The 24243-nt window shown below is 39.5% G+C and overlaps 1 protein-coding gene across 8 annotated transcripts in view; it reads left to right on the forward strand.

The window, feature by feature from the left end:
* LRCH1 (leucine rich repeats and calponin homology domain containing 1) overlaps positions 1-24243 on the forward strand; it is a 191602-nt gene that overhangs the window by 156595 nt on the left and 10764 nt on the right. For 7 of the 8 annotated variants that reach the window (XM_022574847.3, XM_089899542.1, XM_022574849.3 and 4 more), the window contains 4 exons: positions 6154-6263; positions 10585-10722; positions 13432-13509; positions 22252-24191. In XM_022574847.3, the coding sequence (XP_022430555.1) occupies positions 6154-6263; positions 10585-10722; positions 13432-13509; positions 22252-22458 (533 nt within the window). In that variant the 3' untranslated portion in view covers positions 22459-24191. Of the gene's footprint in view, positions 1-6153; positions 6264-10584; positions 10723-13431; positions 13510-22251; positions 24192-24243 lie in introns of those variants that run through there. The other variant, XM_022574840.3, reaches the window with a different exon arrangement.

The following is a 24243-nucleotide window of genomic DNA, read 5'->3' on the forward strand; positions in this document are numbered from 1 at the left end:
ATATCATCCCATTTTAAATTCTGGAAGTTGAGGAAGGCTAAATGAAAACTTTCTTGATAAACCTGTTCCTTTACTTAAAAATAAAAAGGGGAGAGAGGCATTTTTGTTTTTCAGAAAGCATGGCTATTTATGGATCTGATGTTATTTAAAGGAAATGAGCCTAGAATGAAAGATTTATGTGTGATTTGCTATTTCCTTAGGAGTGATATCTGAAACCAAAGACATTTTTTTTTAAGCTGGGTAAGATCTAGACATCTTACGTAGCAGTAAGATTTCTATCTTTATGGATGAACCAACCAAAACGAGAAAGGTGGGTCACGCTGGGTCACGCTGTTAGGTAGAGGGAGAGGTGGGGTCACACCCAGGGCTTCTAACTCTCTGATCATCTCCTCTCCACCATATCTACCTTCATCTACAGCTGTTTATTGAGGGTTCTTTGTGCAAGCTACTAAGCCAGACGGCCTTCTTTTTATTGAAAGTCCTAAGATTTCCATAGAAAAATAATCATTGTGAAAATCTTTCTGAAAATAAAATAACCTGGCAATACTTCTCTGGTAGTTTTTGTTTGAGTGAAAATTCCAGGGATTCATGTGTAGCTATTATGCTGTAACACACACACACACACACACACACACACACACACACACACAAATAATAAAAGGATTGTTTTCAGTATTCATCTACCTGGGTTAATCATGTCAGATATTGGATAGTTGTTATTTTCCCCTATTTGCAATTTGTCTACAATATGCCCTGGGCAAGTGATGATTTTCTATTAATTATCTGTTAATTTTCTGGCAACAGAAATCTTGGAAATATTTGTGTAGGTTCCCAGATCTGACCTTTCAAATAGAATCTTCATTCTTTTTGTGCTAAATATTGCCTTCTGATTTGAATACATTTTCCAGTACATTTTTTTAAATTAATGAAGAAGCACTATATGTATCCCCAAGTATATGTGCTAAGGTTGGAAGAGGAATACAGCCTACTTTTATGTTGTTCTTACCGGTTCCTCTGAAATAGTAGATCCTATTCAGTGGCCTCTCACGGCATTTCAAAGCTGATTACCACAGCAGTTTTGTTTCCTCATATTTTCTCCGTTATCCAGTATCTGCAGCTATCTCACCCTGTGTAAATAAAGGGCATCATATTACCAACTCAGCCCAGCATAATGTAGCTTGCCTTTCATTTGTATTTTTATTAATTATTTTTGGTAAAGTTGGCATTTTTATACCTTGTTCACTGTCTTTATGTTAAAATTACCCTTTTATTTAAATTCCAATATTTAAGTAAAATTTAAATTTTATTTAAAAAATACATTTAAAATAATAAACATAGCTTTCTAATATTTTGTTTCAAATATATCTCATTTCAAATTCCCTATTTTCCCTAAAACTCATTCTTCAAAGAAATAAAAAAAGGCAAACTGGCTAGAAGGTCCTTGGGAGTTTGAATTCCCACAATCCCCAAAGTTCTACCTCCTAAAATGGATGGGGAAGGATGTGGATGTGTGTCTGTATGTCTTTCCACCCCTGGAGCTGGATGGGGCAGCTTCACTTCAAGTTGTTCTTAACTTGATAACTTCTCTTCTGCTCCTTTTCTTGTGCCCTCTTACTACTCTGCATCTTACTTTCCTTTTCCCCTTCACTTTGAAATTAAAATCATTCCTATCTTCCTTTGAATTATTTTCCCTTTTTCATTTGCAGTGAATTGGTGGGTGCTAATTTATACTTAAAATTGATCTTTAAACTATCACTGGAAAGTGAATGAATGGACATATCTATCTTGGGCCAGTTTACAGACATTTTCTGGAATTGTTTTACCATAATCTTGCACTTCTAGGTATTATTTTCCCCATTACAAAAATGATGAAACTGAAGCTGTGAGATGAGAGGTGTTTCAGTGGTTCAGTGTTTTGTCTTCATATTAGAATCATCTGGGCATTTTATAAACAATAGCTGTCTATACCCCACACTGCCTGTGCTGATTTATTCGGAGTAGCATGGAGTCTTCGCACTGACTATTATTCTTATTATTTTACTGATTTTATGTTATGTTTAAGTAGGTGAAAACCACTGGGTTGAATAAACTGCCCAAGACCATAGAAAGCATTTTGAGGGCAGAGGATTTACATAATTCATTTTTGGGCACCAGAGGGAATAAATGAATGCACTAATTAGATTTCTGATTCACATTAACCTGGATCTACAGCTCATGATACTTTTTCAAAGCCACCATACTGCTGCCCTTGAATTTGTATGTCTTCAACATCACACCCAGTCCAGGTTTTTAATTTCAAAGGAGAAGTTGAGAGCCAAATTCCAAAACCTCATGTGTCCACAGAGAAGAAATCTAGAGTTAAATTTAGACAACAAAGGTTAATAATATAGACTGATAATTTCTATGCAAAGTTCCTTTCACTTAATAATTAAATAAGTAACATTTCAGGCAATTTTTAGAGGAGTGAGCTTTCTTTGCTTAACTGAAAGATACTTTTACAACATTTAGAAAAAGTTTCTTGTGCACATCCTTAAATACTTACTGAGTGCCTCCTATGTGTAAGGCATGATGCTCGTTACTGTGGATACAGATCTGAAAAAGACAGACTAGATCTCTGCCTTCCTGGAACTTTTATTTCAGTCTCTAATGCATTCAGACCTGGAGACTAAGTTTTAGGAGATTTTTCATGTTAAAAAAAATTGAGATGACTGATTATCAGGGTAGGGTAATCTCTGACAAGGTATTCTCCATATAAAGTGATCTTTGAATGAGGGAATTTTTGAAACACTTGTTTGTTTATTCATCTAACAAACTGCTTTGTGGGGCAGGGGTAGAGGTTTAAATTGGAAACAAACATAAACTCTTACAGAGTCCTCATGGAGAAAAGCAGATCTCTCCTGTAAGACAGAAAGTGAAGAGTGCCGTGAGAGACACAGATAAAGCATGTTGTACATTCACAGCTGACAGACCACTCCCAGGTCAGGGATGAAGGTGAGGGGGAGGGTGAAGGAGGAGGTAGAGATAACGTAAACGTCAGTGGACTTGGACGTGTACCTGCAAGGATGCATTTGATATTCTGCATAAGCATATTCACCATTCCCTGCAGAGTCTTTGCTTAGAAATTTGTCTCTTCAGCTAAAGAAATTGCAAATATAAACAAATCGTCCTTTTCATTCTTTGAATGTTATCAGTATTTGATATACAGTAATTAAACAGCTAAGCAGGACTCATTATTTCCTGCATCTTAAATCACCTATTTCCTTGTCTCTTCCTACCCCTTGTGCATGCATATGTGTGTGTACACACACACACACTGACACACACCCTCACTCTGCTCCCTTGCCCCTCTTTTTTTCTTCTTATTTACACAGTCAGTGTGACAATTGATGTGAAAGACAGTTACTAACAGGGCGGCTCTTAATATTGTCTTGCAGCCACAAGCTAAACTTTTATTCCCCTGAATTAAGTAGGGGAGTTCTTGAAATGTAGTGATATGAAATTAAGGAAGACCAGAATAATTCCTCCATAGATCAATTTCCTGAAGTTTTGACCAGGCTGGTCACTGCATTTATTATTTAAATATGACTTGAAAGAAAAAAAAAACCAAAACAACTGTGGATAAATTAATCAGAACTACCATAATAGTCCTATTAAAATTATTCTGTCATAAACTTATGTGCTCTGTAGATTTATTATTAAATAGTTCATTTTAAATTCTAATATATTCTACAATAATTAATCTATTTAGAAAACTAGTAGTATTATAGTCAGGTTTCCAGTAATTTTATGTACATTTGAAGTATTCATCTTAAAAATAATGGTTCACATATGTTTTAACACTTTTTGACCGCTTACATTCATAAAGCAAATACCCGAGCATGCATTTTGTATTTTTTGAGACGTATGGGAATTTAAGATGAAAAGCAATGCCAGGAAATTAAAGCCCAGATACCATTGAATTATCTTGGTGTCTTACACAGGGCTCTAACAGGGTATAGATACTTGAAGAGTGTGCTGTTAGCCAAAAGTTCACGGTTAATTTAACTTCCTGATAGCTTCGTATTCAGAATGAAATCTGCCAGTAAAAACATACTGAAAATATTAAACATGTAGTATTGGATAAGATTTCCCCCAGAAAAAAAGGGAAAGGAAAGTAAAACCTCCACAGAAAACAGTAGATTTGTTTAATCGGCTCTGGGGCTCCCCTTGCTGGCCAGTGTGTGTATTACTCAGCTAAGTCCACATTCCTTGACTGTTTTTGGTAAATTTGGTTGACCTTTTCTTTGGTGGTGTGGATTATTTCTGGACTTTACATTTTAATATGTATCTCTTCTGGTCACTATGTTTAAATGGGTAGATTCTTTTGGTTGGTCTCAATATGGTGCAAAGGCAAATTTAATGCATTTCCAGTTTCTTCCATGCTTCTTATTTTGTCAAATTCTTCCTCGTTTCCCTTTGCTCTGTGAACTTCTCATCTCTCCCTGCTGGCTGGTCAACCCTACTTCCTTTGCCTGCCTTGCCTTTGTTTTTGAAACAATTGGTCTCGCTTCCTGTGGGGTTTGGTTTTTGTAGGTCTTGGTGACAAGACTTGGGCTCTTCCTTAGGTGGCTTGAGGCAGAAGCCCAGGCCCCAGGCTGACTTCTCTCTGAGGTTCCAGAAGGTGTTAACATATACAATAGATCATTCCCTTGCTCCATTAACTTCTGTAAGTCACGGATTTCTTAAGATGTGTCAACTTTCTGGTCCTCTGTAGAGCACCAGAGGGCTGATTCAGATATCCGAGAACTGATTTAGAAAGAAAATACTGAGATGTGAGAAGTATAGTGCAAGACACTCATTAAAGTGTTTTGGTTCAAAGATACAAATTGAGGTTAAAACGACATAGTTGGGTGAATATGGGATAATTGATTATATGGTGGACTCCAGTTGTTTTTATTCAAAGTATATTTGTAAACCATATTTCATTAAAAAACAAATGAAGTGAAATGCTTTTAAAGTGGTTCATAGCAAATATTTGGCAGAATAGAATAAGCGTTACATAATCTTCCTATTCTACATCATTGAAGATACGGTAATTGAAACTCCTAGAATTGCAGTATGTCAGTGCAGCCTTCTACGTGGTATTGATTTTTAAAATTGGAGTTCTCTGCCCCAAATTTTCTGAAGCGCCCCCCTCATTTGTCCCCCCCGCCCCCAATCTGAAACTCTATGGGACATGGGGAACCAACTACAGCTCTTAACCGTTCTTTGCCCCCTCTGGTGTGCATGGAAAGTTGACAGTCTTAATAAGATAAGAATCTCAAGGAAGAAAAAGATTCAAGTTTAAATTCGCCCTGGGCTTTGTATCCTAATAAAAATTGCCATAATCACTCTGCCCGTACATAGCATATTTTGTACCTTCTCTGTTAGTCTTTAAAAGATGTCATCCTTCAAAGGTTGAGAGCATTCCTTTTCTCTGCAGCCACGGCCTTAACTCCTTCCAGAGTTGCCACTGTGAGTCGCCGTTTCTGGAGGTTGTAATTTTAAGGACGTGCAGCCAGAGATGATCTCTTAAAACTGTCTCCCATCTTGCCAGCTTTTCTAAAAGGAGTCTGTGGTCATCTCTGAAGAGCTGACTTTTGGGATGTGCTGTCAGTGACATGATAGAAGGCAGAATTTTTTCCTCCACACTCAGATACCTATCTGAGTGGATAGTGTGTATCATCACTTAGTTCCTAACCCAGGCTGATGAAAAACCTCAGCCAACAGAATCCTTAACCTGTGCTTGTTTGTAACCTGTAAAGCAATTCTGCCTTATTAGCTGAAACAAAGTATCCAAATTTAATGAAAGGATTGTGAAACCTGGAGTGTAGATGAAAACTTGGAATAAAAGCAGTGGAAAAAAGAGAGAAGGGGTCTGGAATGGTGCCAAGGATGACCAATCCCTTTCCTGGATTCAACTGATGGTTTGTCCACACAACCCAGAATAATTGAATACATAATCTTCTCTAGCATATTCGAATCAAGCTTTTCATGTGAAGTCAGAATTTATTGTTCTGTGAGTGGTGAATGAATTATTTGGGATAAATAAACTATTTGATTTAAATATGAGCAGCCCTATACGGCATCCTGTACTAGGCGCTCCATAAAGGCTTTTTTCCCTTTCTGTTACAGTGTTTCTTAGACCACAGAGAAATTTGGAATCTATAGACCCACAGTTTACAATTCGGCGGAAAATGGAGCAGATGAGAGAAGAAAAAGAACTGGTGGAACAGCTCCGAGAGGTACCGGGAAACATTGTATAACTGAATAATTATTTCCAGAATTGAAGCAGCCTTCTGTATTTTTAAAAAGTAGACATTGGGGACTTCCCTGGTGGTCCAATGGTTAAGACTTCACCTTCCAATACAAAGGGTGTGGGTTCAATCCCTGGTTGGGGAGCTAAGATCCCACATGCCTCGTGGCCCAAAAAACAAAACACAAAGCAGAAGGAATATTGTAACAAATTTAATAAAGACTTTAAAAATGGTCCACATCAAAAAAATCTTTAAATAAAAAAGTAGACTTTGAAGCACTGCAGACTGAATATCTAGTTTCAAATCTAGCCAGCTCACTGTTTGATATTGGGCAAGTCACTTAACATCCCTGAGTTTGAGTCTTTTCATGTATTAAAAACAATAGTTCCCATCTACCTTCATGGGATTTTATGAGAAATATATGAGATAATGTAAGTAGAAATACTTAATACCTATGTATAAAAGCTAGTATTATTTCAGTTCTGGTATGCTTTAAAAAATGCACTGTTATTAATTTACTTAATAATATGCCATGAATTTAAAGATGCTTGTAGTTAGCCTTACTACGTACCCCAAACCGGCCAGAATTTTCGAATGTCGTAATAGGCAAACCATTTGAGTTCCTACCAAGGGTGAAGTCTCGTGCTGGGTGCCAGGGAAGATTTCAGGCTTGGTGATGGCAGGGACCATGGCTGTCTTATTCCTTGTTGTGTTTCTATCCCCAGCACGGCTCCTCGTGGGAACTGTGTATGTATTTTTCTACCCTCATGGTCTTTGTGTCTAGTTAGGAGGATCGTAGGTAAATATGTGGAAGATCGAACAGCAGGACAAGGGTCAGTCACCAAAGAACACACTGGTATTAGTTATTAAAGGCAGTACATCATGAATCACTACATAAGTTCTTTATATTTAAAGAGAAGTATCATAGCCGTGAACTAGACGAATATAAGAAGCTTCTTGAGGAGGTAGATTTTATACTACATCTTCTCCTTTCACTAGCAAATGATTATTGACTGCTCTCTGTGCCAGGCTGTATAGTCTAGGTGACAGACAGAGAAAAGAACAAAAAGGTCCCTGCTGCATGAAGCCTGTAGTCTATTGAGAAGACAGAGTAAGTAAGAAGGAAACAAATAAATACACAATTTCAGATAGCAGTGAGTTCTACAAATGAGCAGTGAATCCTATAATTAAAATTAAAGCTGAATTAAGGCAGGTCAGAATCTTTGTTGCTACAGATGATACTTTATATACGGTTTAGCACATAGTCAGGAGGAAAGAAAAAAAAAACCCAGAAACCTCTTACCACCACTTTAAGCCACTGTGGTTGACTCAGCATTCACATAGGGCAAGTCAGTCCTCTGTCATTTGCCTAGAATATTTGGATGTGCCGGAAACTTGGGAGGTGAACTTTCAGAGATATGTAAAAATAAGATCAGAAGTTGAGCTATGCCTCTCAAAGAGTGATATAATTTTCTCTTAAAGCCTGGGTCATATTGATAGCTTATGTTTTAATTTAGTGATGTAAAATTAGAGACTGAAAGCATGCTTGGAAAAAAATGAGGTGTCTGTACAAGACAGTTCTGAAAGAGAATTATGCGACACTGTTACATGCACTGATTTTCAAGTGCTCCGCTTATTGCAGATCTCCCAGTAAAGTCATCCTTGCTTAGGCTGTTATCCATTTACAAGGAGCTTCTGCTACAAAGCAGAAATTGGTATTTGAAGTTTTAAAAACCGATCTATCTACTTCTGCTTCTGAGAAGATAGAGTTGATGTACTTTTCCCCATTCATCCCACTAAGTACAACTAAAACCCCTGGTGATTATATATAAAATAAGCATAGAATCACTCTGAAAAGTGGAGAGAATAATTCAGACTAGCTGGGCTCCTTGGGACTAGGAATGACAGTGGTGGTGAGTCCAGTGGGATTTCTTTTTTGCTTTATCTTTCTCAGACTTGAAGGTGAAGTAGTTAGAAACCGGAAATGCTAATGGGCACAAATTAAGAAAAAAAAGTCCCAATGAAAGCTTGCTTACTTTAGTCAAAGGACCAGAAAAGGGGCAGCCTAGTGAGAGAGAAAATTTTTAGACATTAAAGGCTCTACTCCAGCTAAACACTGCAGAAAACCCGTGGTCCCACCCCTACCCATGCCTGCAAAGATGGCGTAGGCAGCTAGACTTTAACCTCTGCTGGGATGGTATCAGAGAAGGCCACATTGGGAGCCAGGAATTTCATTCCCATGAGCTAAGAATGATCCCGTCCCCTCCCATAGTATCAGTGGAGCCCACGTGGGGAGCCTGGATTTCCACACCCACACCAGTCACTGACAGCAAGTGGGAATCTGCATTTACACAGCAGTAACAAGGTGGTAGCCTCCCTTTCCCTGCCAGAGCCGTGTCCAAAAAAGCCAGCTAAAACAGAAAGTTTAAATAGGATCCAGAGTCTCATAATACCAGAAATGTCCAGGTTTCAACCAAAAAAATCACTCATTCTACCAAGAACCAGAACGAATGTGAAAAGATAATCAACAGATGACAACACTGTTGTGGCAGAGATGTTATCACCTGACAGAGATTTTATACTGTTCGTGATAGAAATACTTCCACAAGCAATTACGAACACAGGTGAAACAAATTAAAAAATAGAATGCCTCTGCAAAGGAATAAAAAATCTTAGCAGAGGCTTCCCTGGTGGCACAGTGGTTGAGAGTCCGCCTGCTGATGCAGGGGACGCGGGTTCGTGCCCCGGTCCGGGAAGATCCCACATGCCGCGGAGCACCTGGGCTCGTGAGCCATGGCCGCTGAGCCTGCGCGTCCGGAGCCTGTGCTCCGCAACGGGAGAGGCCACAACGGTGAGAGGCCCACGTACCGCAAAAAAAAAATCTTAGCAGAGAAATAGAAGACATAAAGAAGGACCAATGGAAATTTAGAACTGCAGAATACATTATCCAAAAGAAGAAGCCCAGGGGGTGGGCTCAACAGCAGAATGGAGGTAACAGAGGAAAGAATCAGTGAACTGGAAGAAAGAACAATAGGGATTACCTAATCTGAGTAGTAGAGAGAAGACAGACTGAAAATAAATGAGCAGAGAGCCCCAGGGACCTGTGGGCGTGTAACAGATGATACGCATTCATGTCACGGGGGTCCTGGAAGGAGAGGAGAAGGGGAGTAGGGCCAAAGAGGTACTGGGGGTGGGAGGGAAGTGGGTGTGGCTGGTAAAACAGCATTGTGAGAGATCCTTGTGGTGATGGGCGTGTTCTGTCAACGCCAGTGTCCCGATTGTGAAGTTGTAGTATATATTTTTGAAGGTGGTTACCTTAGAGGGAAACTGGGTAAAGCGTACATGAGATCTCTCTGTATTACTTCTTATAACTCCATATGAATTTATAATTATCTCAAAGTGTTTAATTTTTTAAAAAGGGAGAAAAATTGATTTTTGAACTAGAACATGGTCTTAGAGAAAAGCATCTCTTAATCCCTTTTCTGCCCCTTGCAGTCTGTCTGAACCAGTTGGATTTTGGTTTTTTAATTTATTTTTGTTTATTTTATTTTATTTATTTTTTATTGAAGTATAATTGACTTAAAATATGATTTTAGTTTCAGGTGTACTACATAGTGATGTGATATTTTTACACATGGCAAAACGATCCCTATGGATTTGGCTTTTATTATTCAACTCAGTCTGTTTTTCTATTTTCATTGCTAAGTCTGAGGCAATGTTGAACTTTAGAAGTTCATTTTTTCTTTTTTGGCTGTCTCGGGTCTTCGTTGAGGCACATGGGATCTTCACTGTGGCATGTGGGATCTTTGGTTGTGTCACATGGGCTTCTCTCTAGTTGTGGCATGTGGGTTTTCTCTTCTCTAGTTGTGGCGTGGGGTCCAGAGCACATGGGCTCTGTAGTTTGTGGCACTCAGTCTCTCTAGTCGAGGTGCGCGAGCTCAGTAGTTGTGGTGCGTGGGCTTAGTTGCGCCGCGGCATGTAGGATCTTAGTTCCCTGACCAGGGATCGAACCCACGTCCCCTGCATTGGAGGGCGGATTCTTTCCCACTGGACCACCAGGGAAGTCCCAAGAAGCCCATTCTTTTAAAAATTCAACTAATTAAAAATTTTAGACACAACTGAATGTTTTTTTCTACAGAGGGATTTTTATTTTAATATCTTTTGAAAAGGTTGAAATCATGTCAGTGTTTTTCCACGTGTTCTTATCCTTCTCCATAATGAAACTTAAGTCTCAGTTCATAAATACCCATAACTGTATTTTACCCTCAGTTGCCTGAGAGCAATTGGCTTCCTTCTGATTCCTTCCCAGAGCATCGAGATGAGACTCAAGGTCAGCCTGCACGAAGACCTGGGGGCTGCCCTCATGGATGGCGTCGTCCTCTGCCATCTAGTCAACCACATCCGCCCACGATCCGTCGCAAGCATCCATGTCCCCTCACCAGCAGTCGTAAGTAACACCATATAAAGGGAAACTAACTCTTACATCAAACAAACTCCTTTGGGACAGTATTGCTGGTTAAAGATACCGATGGGATCTCCAGGACGCTGCTCAAATGCCCTGTGTTGGGCCCCAAACAACTAGAAGAGCAGAAAAGGAATAGCATTTCTGAATGAAGCAACATTTTCACTGTAAAAAGGGAAAATATTTAAAGTAAGTATGTAAATGACAGAAAAGGAACTTACTTCAAATATAAAGCAAAACACGTTAAAGAAACGCTTGGGGTGCTAACTTTAAGACTGTAGAGACACAAAGATTCATTCCTCACAAGGAATTATTTAAACAGTGAGAAGTCTTTTTGGGAAACTTCTTTTGGTTGGCGAGTTCTCTTCTAAATGGAAACTCTTTCCTCTATTAATTATTGAGGATTTTAGGATAGCTCTGAAAAGATGTGGATTCTGTATAAAATATCATTAGTAACCTGTCAGACCAGAGGTTGGTCAGCTGGTCATTAATTCAACAATTCCTTGATCACTAGCTGTGCTCAGGGGTAGGTTGGAGATACCAAGGAAACTGGGGAAAGATGAAAGAGACCGAGCTAGATGCCATTAGTCCCTAAAAATCCTCGTCTCCATGTGGGGGAGATAAAGCAGGCACTGGCATCCTTTTCCTATAATCATGGACCATATTACCATCCAGAAGAGAGCTATGGAGTCATGTTATGGTCATTCAGATGAGGGAGGGGGAATCAAAGATAAGCTGGTCTTTGAAGCCTACGTAGGGTTCAGACAAGTAGGGAAAACCTCTATCCATACTATTTACTATTAGGTGAAGCAGAAGAGTTTAGGGGCTAAGAATGTAGGGGTTGGATTCCAATTCCACATCTATATAATCCATACGACTTTGGGAAAGTTATTCAACCTTTCTTGAACTTGATTGGCTCTTCTCTGTCATGGAACTGCTCCCATGAGGATGAAATGAGGGCCTACATGTGATATAAATATGAATGCAAGCCATTGTGATCGTTAGTGTTTATGAACAGATTTTTCAAAAGCCAGAGCCCCCAACCTCAAGGCACAGTGTTCATAAAATATCATAGGAAGAGTCTGTGGAGTGACAGCCTCACGTGAAGCCCCACCCCCCGCCCAGGAAAGCATCGTAGTGGCATTATTTTTCTTAGTTTCTTTTCTCTTGGCAGCAGGAAAAATTAGCTGATGATCGCATTTCAACTGTCAGTGTTCTTTCTACACAGTTGAATATATTTTTCCCTTCAAAAGACTGACCACTTTTTTGCCTCAGAAAACACAGGAAAAAAAACCCAAAACAAAACAATTTGTCTTCTGATTCAAATCTGCTTTATCTGCCTTAGTTTGGGCAGTAAATTCTGTCCTATAATCGAATATGAAAAAGTTTTGAAGTCCAAACTGCTGTTAAGTTGTTAGAGCTGTGTACCAGATTCTCATTCAGTATTTTTCCCCAACTTATAAGAAAGAAAGTACGATTCCTCAGCCTCCAATTTAAATATACAGTTATTGTGTTATAAGGTATGAGGACACTATGAATCATGTTATCTACACACATTTGTATATTTGATCAATTCTTCAGGAAAAAAATGCTACATTCTTTGGTTGTCACCTTTTATCTTTTACAAATAAAAAAATTTAATTGAAAATATAATGGGAATAATGCTTGATCGGAGAAAATAGAGAAATGCAGGAGGAAAATATATCATGTTCTATCCCGCCACCCAAAGACAACCACTGTTTACATTTTGGCTTTTATGCTGCTAACATTCCTTCTACATATAAGTTGTTTTTTGAATTGTGAGCTTCTCATATATACTATTTAGTAGTTTTTAAAATGTATGAAAACCTGAGTATTTCCCCAAGTCATTAAAACTCTTCATAAATATCCCTTTTAACAACTGTGAAGTATTTTAGCTTATGTTATTATATTGTAGTTTTCCTTTCTAGAAATGTTTCTAAATGTCCGCTTCTCAGAAATTCTTCTCTGAGCATCTTGAGTTCCCATTGACCAGACCCAGCCACGGCGTAGCGGTAGAGCCTGCTTCCATCTCCAGTCTGTGTAACATTGCCTTACAAACACTGTCCACGCCCGTGTTTGCACAAGTTGCTCACTCTAACCTAGAAGGCTGCTCCCCACCCTGCCTCTAAATCTCCTCGCCTTGCAGCATCACCAGCTTTCTAATAAAACCGATTGCTTTGGCGAGAAAGAGAGTCATTGGCCTGGTGAATTTAACCCTTCATATAGAAATATATTTGCTGATGGGAAAAGGTGATGTTTATGGTGTACTTTTAAGTAAACTAAAGCAGGTTACACAACAGTATGATCTCATAAAAACTGTGTGTGTGTGTGTGTATCCACACATATACATTCACATACATGTGCAGAAAATCTTGCACATGTGTATATACATATATACATGTATGCAGAAATTCTACATATAAACACATATCTATGTATATATATGCATGTCTTTGTGTACACACACAGTGTCTAGAAGAATATAATCCAAAATATTAACAGCTCTTTAGGTGAATGTTTCTGGATAATTTTTTATTGTCTTCTGTTTGCTTATGTATTATTTTTCTCCAGTAAACGTGTAGTACTTCTGCCATTTAGAAAGTTTAAAATTTAACCTGTTATTACAAGTATTTCTCTTAGTAATTCTTTATTTCTGAATATTTGCATTCATAGCCTAAACTTAGCATGGCCAAATGCAGAAGAAACGTGGAAAACTTTCTGGAAGCATGCCGAAAATTAGGAGTACCAGAGGTAACATCAAACTTAGTTCCAGTAACTATGTTTGAGTAAAGATTTTACTTAATATATGTGTTTGAACCTATTGAATAGATATACACCTTTGTCCATCCTTTTTCATCTCAATCTTTCTTGAGGAATAATGTTGAGTAAGTTATATAAAATTTTAGTTTAAATTACTCTATTGCAGTGAAATAAAAATGGCTTAAAATGGTATGGTCAATTCTGAAGAAAAGGGGAATATAATTTTTTTAAGGTTTTGAAATAAATACAAAATTCCAAATTAAAAAAAAAAATTTAGCTGGCTTGATTCTCTTCTCAAAGAGCAGAAATTGCTGGAGCTTCAGTGAGCCTTCTGTGGGTTACATAGGGTAGAATTTTGGAGGTAATGAGTAATGATTTTTCCCTATCCAAAGCTCTTAAGCACAGTAGACCTGTAGTTGACCACTGATTTGTTGATTTGCACTCCTTGTAGGTTTGGGGTATGTAGTTCAAAATAATAAGCATTGAAAATATTATAATTATTGTTACTATTATCATTAATCACAACCATTCATAATAACAATGTTTGTGTATTGCTTTATAGTTTGTTAACTGTTTGTATTTACATTTTCCCCTTTAGTCCACTGTAGACCCAATTGGCAATTCCTTGTAGCCAGCCCAGCAATGATTTGCTACTTTTTCTTTCTCCCAAGCTAAGCCCCAGCCTTAGCCTCAGCCAGATAAGATAGCTGATTTGGGTCTTCTGACGACTTTCCTATCAGTAGCATAAAATGATTTCTTAGGGAGATAAAAGACAGTTCACTCAGAACTTGGGGATAAGTTGACAAGCTTTTCATCATTGTGATAAAGGGAAATAGACAGAAACTACATTTCTTAAAATTTTCTTCTGTCTTTTCTAATGTTCCAGGAATAAAGTAACTACAAACTCTATCATGAGATACTGTTTTTGAGTATATGAAGGAATTAAATTTTCATGTAGTTCTACTAATTGATAGGAGTTAGTTATTGGAATTGAGTAAGGCTTTTTCCCCCTCCCTCCCTCCCTCCCTCCCTCCCTCCCTCCCTCCCTCTCTCCCTTCCTTCCTTCCTTCCTTCCTTCCTATTTTTCAGCTTGGTGACATTTGAAGGTGAGAGTTAAGTGGTGGGCTTCTAATCTTATTTGAGGAAAAGGAGAGAATTATTAAAACATCTTTAAGTCAAAACTGTACCAATTAAAAGAAGCTTTCAAATTCGTTTTTAAATAGAATGTAATCTTTATATAAGGTACTAAATGTCTTTATGATCAATCCACATGTCTTTCAGCAATGTTAATCTGTGTGTCTGTATTGTATGTGTGCATTTTACTATTGCCCATACATTTCTTGGCTTCAGATGTTTGTGAAATTCTCATGCGCCTACCATTTTTAATGATTTGATTCCATCATGGGTTAATAAGTGTGTGTGAATCAAAATTATCACACCAAGTTTCAGATTGTAAATTATTTGTGTCTGTACTCAAAAACGCTGATGAGTTATGACCAATCCCCTGTGATATTTTAAAACTCATCATTTTTCTTGGCTTATGATGACACAAAATGACGTGGAAATGCCCTTAACCATTTATTGTGAGTAAAGATTGGTAATTATGATTTCCTTCTAAAGTGAGGAAAAGGAAATTAAATTAGCATCAAAATGCAGAGAAAGTTTTATCATAATATCTGAATTATGCCCCTGGCACTAATAGGCAACTGGTAATTCCGGAGACAATTGAATTACAAGAAGTAAATCATCTTTTTTGCCAGTGTTCCAACTTAACTATGCTTAGTAAGAAATATATCACTAAGGCTATTTTTGAAACGATTTTTAAGATTTGAGGTGATTTTCAAGTTTGCATTGTGTATGTGTGTGATTGTGTGTACATCTATATCCATCCTGATGGATAATCCAGTAGCATCTTACTGGTGACTAGAGTTACATTAAGTTCATTGTTACTAGAAAAAATCTGTTCGTTGGTTAGCAGTTGAACTTCTTTAATGAGATATGTTAAAGGAAGGGAGGAATATTCTAGTGGAAAACCAGAAATTGCAATTGGAGTGCAGCTGGCAAAACTTGCTATATATACTCAAAGGAACGTGCTTTCATCTCTTGGAATAAATGAGTCATAAATTGTTGGAAATGAGGAAATGTTTTCATCTAGGAAAGCGATACTAAGTTGGGGGAGGGGTGGAAATAACCCCTTCTTCCACTACTTAAGATGGTTGATGATTTGAGTATATATGTGGCACACTGCAATTCTAGTTGCAGGAACTCTCCCCTTGCAGTCAGACATTTTAAAAGCCTGGCACTTAAAAGCAGAGGACCTTTAACGTTACATTTTCTTTTTTTGCTTCAAGCTTAATATTTGGGTAACAAAATACTCACTGATTTCCCGGCAGCTTAGTGAATTCCTCCTAATTTGCAAGCTTGCCCTGCTTTCTTCTCCATCCCTAACTTATCTACATACACAGACGGATAAGTCACGGAGATCTGGAATTCTGTATTATTTTAAGCTAAATAGCTAACTGACAATGATAAATCATCCTGTAGAGACTGAGAAGTCGCAGCTGTGCTCTCAGCCCGAGTTTGTTGCCGTTTGTAATAGAATCACAGTTTGAAACTACAACCCAAAGTCAGGGTTGGCAGCTTACTCAGTTTTATCAGGTTCATCTGGGTGGAATGTGGTCACTGAGCAAATGATGACATATAAATTAATACGATAGGAAGGAAGCGATTTTAAAATTGTTCCAGTTGTTATAGTTTTTATTATATTTTCTCTAGAAGTCCCCAGGCACCCAATCCCAGGTACCTGCCTCAGGGTTGGTCAAGGTTCATGAAGCATTTTATTGTGTGCCCAGTGGAGTGGCTTCCCTATAAATGTGGCTTCTTCGAATTGGCTGCATTCAGAACTGCACACAGTGTAAGCGCCCTAGTTTATTTGCAGAAGGTCGGAGTAGGCACCAAGAGTAGATGGATACGGCGACTCTAGACCTCTGTCTGTTATTCCTGACATTTGGATGAGGCTACATCTATACCTTTCTTAGTCCAGGGGCACAGACAGGACTTGGCAGTCAACGCCACCTATAGAAAGGAGTTGACATCACAGAAAGAAGTCGGCGTTGGGTTTCTGGAGAAATTCTGTTAGGGCGACAGCAGGCGTATTTGCTGTCATCTGTGAGGGATGCTGGGAAGAGGTAGAGGTTTGCTGATGAGAATACCAAGGGCAGATGCTGAAAAACAAATCGGAAATGCCGCCCCCCACCCCGCCCCAGCCCCAGCAAGTTCCTTTTCTGGTGGCAGAGTTAATATCTCTTCAGGTAGTTATTTCAGCCTGGGTCACTTCTGCTGCCCATTTCCAGTGCCTTGGGGTTTTTTGTTTTTGATTTTGTTTTTCTGTTTGGGGCCAGTTCTTCAACTACTGGGACAGATTGAGTGACTGCCATCTGGAAGGAGAGGCGTGAGGGCGAGTGCGGAGGATCTGTGAGCAGAGCGAGGGACACGGGGGTTTGGGGTGAATTAGCCGCACCTGTGCTGTTAACTGGTTATGTGCCCTGAGGCAAGCCTATTAAAGCCTGGAGCCGTGAACCACTCGCCGGGAGCTTCTTGCAGCTGCATCATCATCTCGAATGCTCACGGTTGAGGCTCGGAGGCCAATATTTTATTACCAGGCTCTGAGGAAAATGAGGCCCAGAGACATTACACAATTTCCTAAGCTCACGCCCGCAGTTGGGAGGCAGCAGAGCTGGCGTTCGAACCCCGGTCCGTCCGCGTCCAGCGCCTGCCTTCTTTCCGGCACACACAGGGGCTCTCTGCGTCCGAGTTCCCTGCTCTGCAAACTGCAGCTGTTGGACTTAAGCAGTGGATTAAGCCACATTCTCCAGAGACCCTTGATTCTTTCGGAAGCCAAGCCGGGGCTGCACATCACTCCCACCCCCTTGATTCAGCCACAGCAGTTTCTCCTTTGCCCGTGTGGCATGTATCGGCTTTCCAGTTAAGAGTTCCTTCGGGGGAAAAGTGTCCTGTTGCTAATTATAGTTTGAAAATCACTAGACCCTTAAGGTTTCTTTGAGCTGATAGCCCATGGACGCTTAGCTCCGTCGCGCAGCGCCATGATCGCTTTCCCCCATCAGCTCCTCTGAGGCAGGAAACTTACTCGACGTGCCTCAAGGCACCCTTGGAAAATCTGGGGGTCAGGTGATGTTGCTGGCACCATCCCATGGCCCCTTGTAGTGTTGATGTCGGTGGTCAGACTGTGCAGCTGTCTCTGACCTCTGGTGCAAGTGTGTCAGCTTGATCTTGAACACAGGCTTACCCTTGGCGGGCTTCCAAATTCTTCACTATATACTCTTTGTATCACCCAGGAATCTGACTTCAATTAAGCCTTGGGGTCATGAAGCTATTTGCGGACATACTGAGGCTTCCTTTGCCTTTTCTGAGTCAGCTTGGTCATTCCTGGCCCCTTATCTTGATGTTGAGGATTCACAATTGGCTACTGGGGGTCTCCAGTTTGATCCAAATTTAGGGCTGTTTTAGGGCTCTTACTAGTATTGTCTCAGGTCGAGAGAAATCTCTCATTTGTGAAGCATCGAAAGTATTAGAAAATAGATATATATATTTTTTACTCACCGGGGAAGTATTTCACCTTGATTTTATTTTTTGATTTTTTTGGAGGGGAAGACACTCTGGTCTTTTTCTAAAGGGAGATCCCTTGGTCTCTCCCTCTCAGAGGAGACAGCCTGGTATTTTTCTGAGAGAAATTGCCCTGGTCCCTGTCTGATGGGAGACACTGACGTCTCTGTCTGAAAGGAGGCTCCCTGGTCTCTGTCTGAGGGAAGATACCCTGGTCCCTTTCTGAGGGGAGACCCGCTGGTCTCTGTCTGTCTACTTGATGTTAAATAAGTAGCCTTGACCTCCAACCTCTGTAAGGAGCAAGGTCCTTAATTTAACAGACTTGCCCTGTTTAGAGGAGGAAGAGACATGGAATAGAAATGCACCTTGTTTTCTAGCTGCCCAGCCTCTCCTGTTCATTACTGTCTCCAGAGAGGAATTGGGAGGAGGGTCAGGGCAGCACCTCCATCAGCTATACAGGGCTCTTGCCTGACGGATAGCACAGAGGCCAGGGCTCCTCACTAGACTGTGGGAGGTGGAAGGTTTTCCTTCCGTATCTACAAGGACAGGTCCCTTGGTGTCCAGCCTCTGCATCTGCCAGATGGAGTTAAAAATAAAATCCTAAAGTACACTAAGATGCTAACGATGATTGCATTGATACAGGTGGAATTATGGCTGAGTCTTCTTTTCAGTGCCTTTCATATTTGTATTTTGTTGACTTTTATAAGGAGATACTATTTTTGAAAGTAATTGCAAAACTTTTCCTACTTTATACCTGTTGTAAGGGTTTAGGACGGTTTATGTAAATGATCTGAAGTTTTAAATTGAAAGACATTCTGTAAATTGAAGCTACCTTTTTTGTTTGTTTGTTTTAATCTTGAGAATAGGAGATACGAATTCCTTCGCCTCTTTGAACCTTATGTCTCTTTTTTCCCCCAAATCAATGACTTTAATATCAGTTTAAGTCATAACTAATAAACACTTTTGGGGGATGGTGAGATTCTTATTACAAGATTTATTTTAAGTTTCCATTTACCTTAGTTACTTGCGAGGTTGGATGATCAGAGGTGCAGATTGACACCGAGTTATTATTTTATTAATGTAAATTTTTAAATCCCTAATGCATTAAGAAGAGCCAGTCTCTAGCTTGTAAAACCAGTCGTCTCCAATGGTTAGTAGGTGTGTGTAACCATTCATGTAAGAATCCTATCCCCCTGTGTGTCTCCTGGTGGTAGAGCCACTTCCGGTCAGTGGTCTGACATTGGTACATGGTTGAGAACAAATAGTTGCTCGAAGCAGCGTCTTCAAAGAGCTTGAAATTGCATTTCTAGATGAATTAGCTTACTGATATTAGAGTTACTAAGTGCATAAAATTGGTGATTAGTTCTTATATATCTGGAGAAAACTCTGGAAACCTTTTCCTACCTTGCTCCTCTCTCTGCCAAATTACACCTTGTCAGTTAGAGCTTTACATTTTCAGAATGACCATCAACATTCTTGTACTATGACATTTTAGATTAAAAATACTTTGTAAGCATACTGCCTTTCAAAATTAAATTTAAATAAACAATATTTATAAGCATACTGCCTTTCAAAATCAAATTTAAATAAACAATATATTCTAAATTTCTTAGAATTTAGTCTGTATTATACTCAGAATGCCTGTAAATTAGACCTTTTGATAGATGTGTGTACATTTTTGTTTCTATCCGTAGTGTTTGGGGAACCTGAGTTAATCTTTAATAGTAATCTTAGTCACACACTCTTGTGTTGACTTGTATGAGAATCAGTTAACTTCTGGCGATTGTGATTTCTGTTCACTGTCACGGGAATTAGCACCTGCACTCGCCTCTCGGGATTCTGAGTGTATTAACTATGTTTTTTAAACGCCTTGCAATAATTACTAATGCTCTGTAAATACATGGTGAAATTTGGCCTCTTTAAATTTCCTTCCTTTTTAGTGTTTTCCTACTTTAATTATAAGAAAAAAATCAAGCATAATCTGTAAGTCCCTCTTATTAAGACTGAAATTTGGAAAGCACAAGGGTCAGAAAACTCCCAGGTTCCCCTGGCAACTTCAGCCCTGGCTTCCCATCATAGCATCCTTGAGGGACTGATCTGACGGCCATGGGCTGTGTGACGGGGGGTAGAATCAGAGAGTAGCCCACACTCCACGCATTATGATGCTTCAGATTTTGCCTCCCAGCCAATCTTAGACCCATACTTTTTTCTTCAGAGATCGTGATTTAATTTAAACCACCCGCTGTAGACTGTGAGTCTAAGCTTTACCCACTTTAATCTGAATAAAGCCCAGAATCTGTGGGCATCATGAAATTATTTCCAGCTTGAGAAGAATGGTCTGTGTTGCCTACCCATGCGAGAAGTGTACTTCTGAATAGATACACTGGAAACTGCAGACAATCTAATTCTTAGTTCTTTGATGGAGTTGCTGGGGAGCAGACCAGACATTTTCCGTAGGGTTCTGCGAAATGTATTGAAATATATCCTGGAGATAAAATGATTTGCTTTTAACATGGAAATACCACTTTGGTGACAATCACATTTTAGTGTGCACATGCCTTCTGTCTTCTGTCTGTTTTGCTCAGAGTTCACTGATTAAGCACACCATTGCAACAGAAAACTCCTCTTAGATGTTTCCTCATCTGTTAATTCCTGATCAGCATCTCTGTCACAGTGAAATCCATTCTATGTGTAGCTGTTTTAATTCTTGAGAAAATAACAGTGGTAGCTTGATTCCTCTAAATGCGCTGAGAAAAGATGCACAGTCTGAATAGATATAACATGATTTATTAATATCCTTAAAAAAAATCTTTTGTTAAGAGGATCTCTACCTTCATAACTTAAGATTAAGAGGTTTATAATCTTATTCAACGCACTTACATTGATTATCCCTCTTTACCAGAGGGCATCAAGCTAACTGCAGAAGATACGTGCAAGACAGAATCTCTATCTTAGAATCATCTTTCAGTTGCTCTGTGATTTGCATCTGCTTAGCAGTGATGCTAAAACAAAGGGCAATATTGTTGCAAAGTATATTATAAAATATATAATATATATATATTTTTTAAATGCTTTGCCTAATTTGGACATAAAGCTGCATTTATGAAATATATCACAGATATTTTCAATCCTTGTTTAATTTGGAAACAAAGCCAGAACTTTGGTACATACTGACATAGCAATTATAATCATTTTTAATTTGAAGCTGCGGTCATTTCTGGTTCAGGAATTCAGGGTATCAGAAAACCATTTGCTTCCTGATAGCAGTAGGCATCCAGAGGTCAACTCATAGGACTATCTTATTTGTGCGTTTAGTTGATAAAGTAAGAATTTTGCCTCCTTACGTGGTGACTGTCAAGTAGACAAAACGCGGAGGCCTGTTCTCCCCGCCCCTCCCCCTACACATACCTGTTCGGTGGTGAAGAAATGTACACAATTCCTCTATGCAGGAATGTACTTTTATTCTAACTGCAGATCTAAGAAGCCTCTTTTAAACTTTTGGTTTATGTCCAGTTGTAAAAATGTGAAATTTAATGTAGTTTTTGGGCACATGATTAAAAACTAGCATTCCCCAGAGTTTATCAATAATCCTAAAAGGAAAACAAATTAGGCGCATGTATTACCTTTCGGAGAGATATACTTTATATTCAGTCTTCATAGACCAGGGTAAAAAATGCACTAAGAGAATGGTGAGGAAAGGTGGGGATTAAATTTTTAAGTTTGTATTTTTCCCTTTAGTATAGTGAAGACCTCAATGGCCCAGGTGCAAAGCTCTTATTCTTATGCCATTGCTGACTCATGATACCACTTAAATATTAAAACTGTTTGAATACCAGAAGGATGTATAAATTACAGAACCTTCTATTCCTCGATAGTGAGATTCTGGCTGAGGAATTTCTCTGTCCTATTTGCATAGACTGTGTTGGGTATGCTGCTTTTTGTAATTAATTAAACAATCTGTGGTGGAACGGGTTTTACCTGCTTGAAATAAGGGGTTACTCTTGCCATTTGCTAGTAACTAAAAATGTGTGCTTCTTTTCAGCCGTTGTTCTGTGTATTTTTAATTGTATGCACTGTCTCTTTCTGTTCTGATGGCTGCCCTCGGAATAGGCTGACCTCTGCTCTCCGTATGACATCCTGCAGTTGGATTTTCGTCACATTCGAAAGACTGTTGACACTCTGCTGGCACTCGGGGAGAAAGCCCCACAACCAACTTCTGCCCTCCGCTCCAGGGACCTTATAAGCTTCTGTCTTGTCCATATTCTCTTTGTAGTGCTGATATATATCACTTACCGCTGGAATGTTCTGTCTGCGTAATGCCCACGTGTGCATCCCTACACTCTGCTCTGTCGCCCTGCTCCATGACAGGGTCCTTCCTCCCTCTGGGCCTTTGCCTTGCAAACTTCCATCCCTGTCATCTCTTCAGTAATCTCTGGAGTTTTGAAGCCGAACGTTTCCACATCAGATTTTCCAGAAGCACAAACTTTGTAGAAAGCAGCTCCCATTAGATAGTTTCTCTCACTTGCTGAGAAACAGTGAGGACAGAGTGTATCCATACCTCTTGCCTCCTCATCCCCATAGTGCCAGCAGCAGTGCTCTGCAGTGCCTCTTCTCTCTCCCAGTGAGCTTTGCTGCCTTGGGTAGAGCCGAAGAAGGTTCCAGAACAGGAGCAGAGGGGATTTAGCGTATGAAAATCTTGCCATTGGGTCAGTATTTAAGTCGACTCCTAATTCAGGATTGGGCGATTTAACTGTAGAGGGAAGACAGAAAGCCAGCATTGGGGGTCCAGTTTGGTCTATAACAATCTTTAATAATGCCGCTGTTGACCAAGTTGAAAAATACCATCTGGAGAATGACTCCTTTGCTGGCCAGCCAGCTGGCTTCCTCCCTGCTTCCTGCAGCAGGAGCTGTGAAGGGCACCAGGGAGGGTGACCCCCCACTTCCACCCTGAGTGAGCCCCTCTGCCCTGCTGCCTGAGACAGGGCTGTGCAGAAGGGCGCTGGGGAGGAAGGATCCGGCGCAGTCAGAGTGCCCCCTGGAGGATCCACGGCACACCACTCTTTCTGCGTAGTTCTACTTATTCCTTGTTTGGTCTACTCTGACCGAGGCTCTTAGAAAAGCATTTTCCAAAAAGGGTTTCTATTTTTAAATAATGTAATGGGTCATTTCGCTTTTTTTTTTTTTTTTTTGCTACATCACATCATAACTTCAGGTCTAGAATGTGATGGATTTGACAGTATTTATTTTCAAATAAAGCCGTGAGTCATGGAACATTCTTGGGCCTAGGGCTGGGGTTACTATGACAGGAACCAATAAGGTTGCTCTTATTTTAGAAGAATGTAGTTTCTTCGGTGACTTGAAATTTCCATTTAACCTTTGATTTCCAGTGACATTAGCAACCTGCTTTTATGTTTAAGTAAGCTTAAAGGATTATATATTAATAACTATATCTGCTTTCGGAGCAATGTGATCAGTTTGCAATTAAAGAAAAAAGACATTAGAATCTTATCTAGGACAAGATATTCCTGGTTCTGGGATGTCGTCTTATAACATGAGACGGCCCTGCTCCAAGGTGAAGACAGACTCCCTTGTGCTTCTATTTACCTCTGGTTGCCAAATATTGTTTCTTAAATTGGTGGTGGTGGGGGGATGATGGAGTTCACTTCCTCAAGATAAATTTCTAGTTTACTCACATGGAAACAGTCTTTCTAGATGGCTACGAAGAAGATAATTTTATTTTTCTGAACATTTCCATGAATCCAGGGGACTTGAGGATGTGGAAAGGTCACATAGTTAGAAGAATATATTTATAAAGATCCTTTGTTGGTAAATCAGATGAGATTTTCTAACAGGAGACATTCTTTACATGATAATATCTTGAGTTCACTGAGCTTTTCCCTCCTGATTTTGGGTTGATTGGTGAAATACAGAGTATGCGGAAGTTATCTAACGTCAGTTGTGTAATAAGTAACCCGCAGATGTACTGAATTGCCTTTGGTGCTATCTTGTACTCTTCAGTCTGTAACACAATAAAATCCCTTTGTACGATGTCTGATGAGCGCCCTGAGCCATAAGTTGCTTAATAAACACAAGTTGGGTGAC

The sequence above is a fragment of the Delphinapterus leucas genome, chromosome 18 (genome assembly GCF_059928025.1).
Source record: "Delphinapterus leucas isolate spDelLeu-1000000601 "Yukka" chromosome 18, BTC_Dleu_Yukka2, whole genome shotgun sequence".
Classification (NCBI taxonomy): Eukaryota; Metazoa; Chordata; class Mammalia; order Artiodactyla; family Monodontidae; genus Delphinapterus; species Delphinapterus leucas.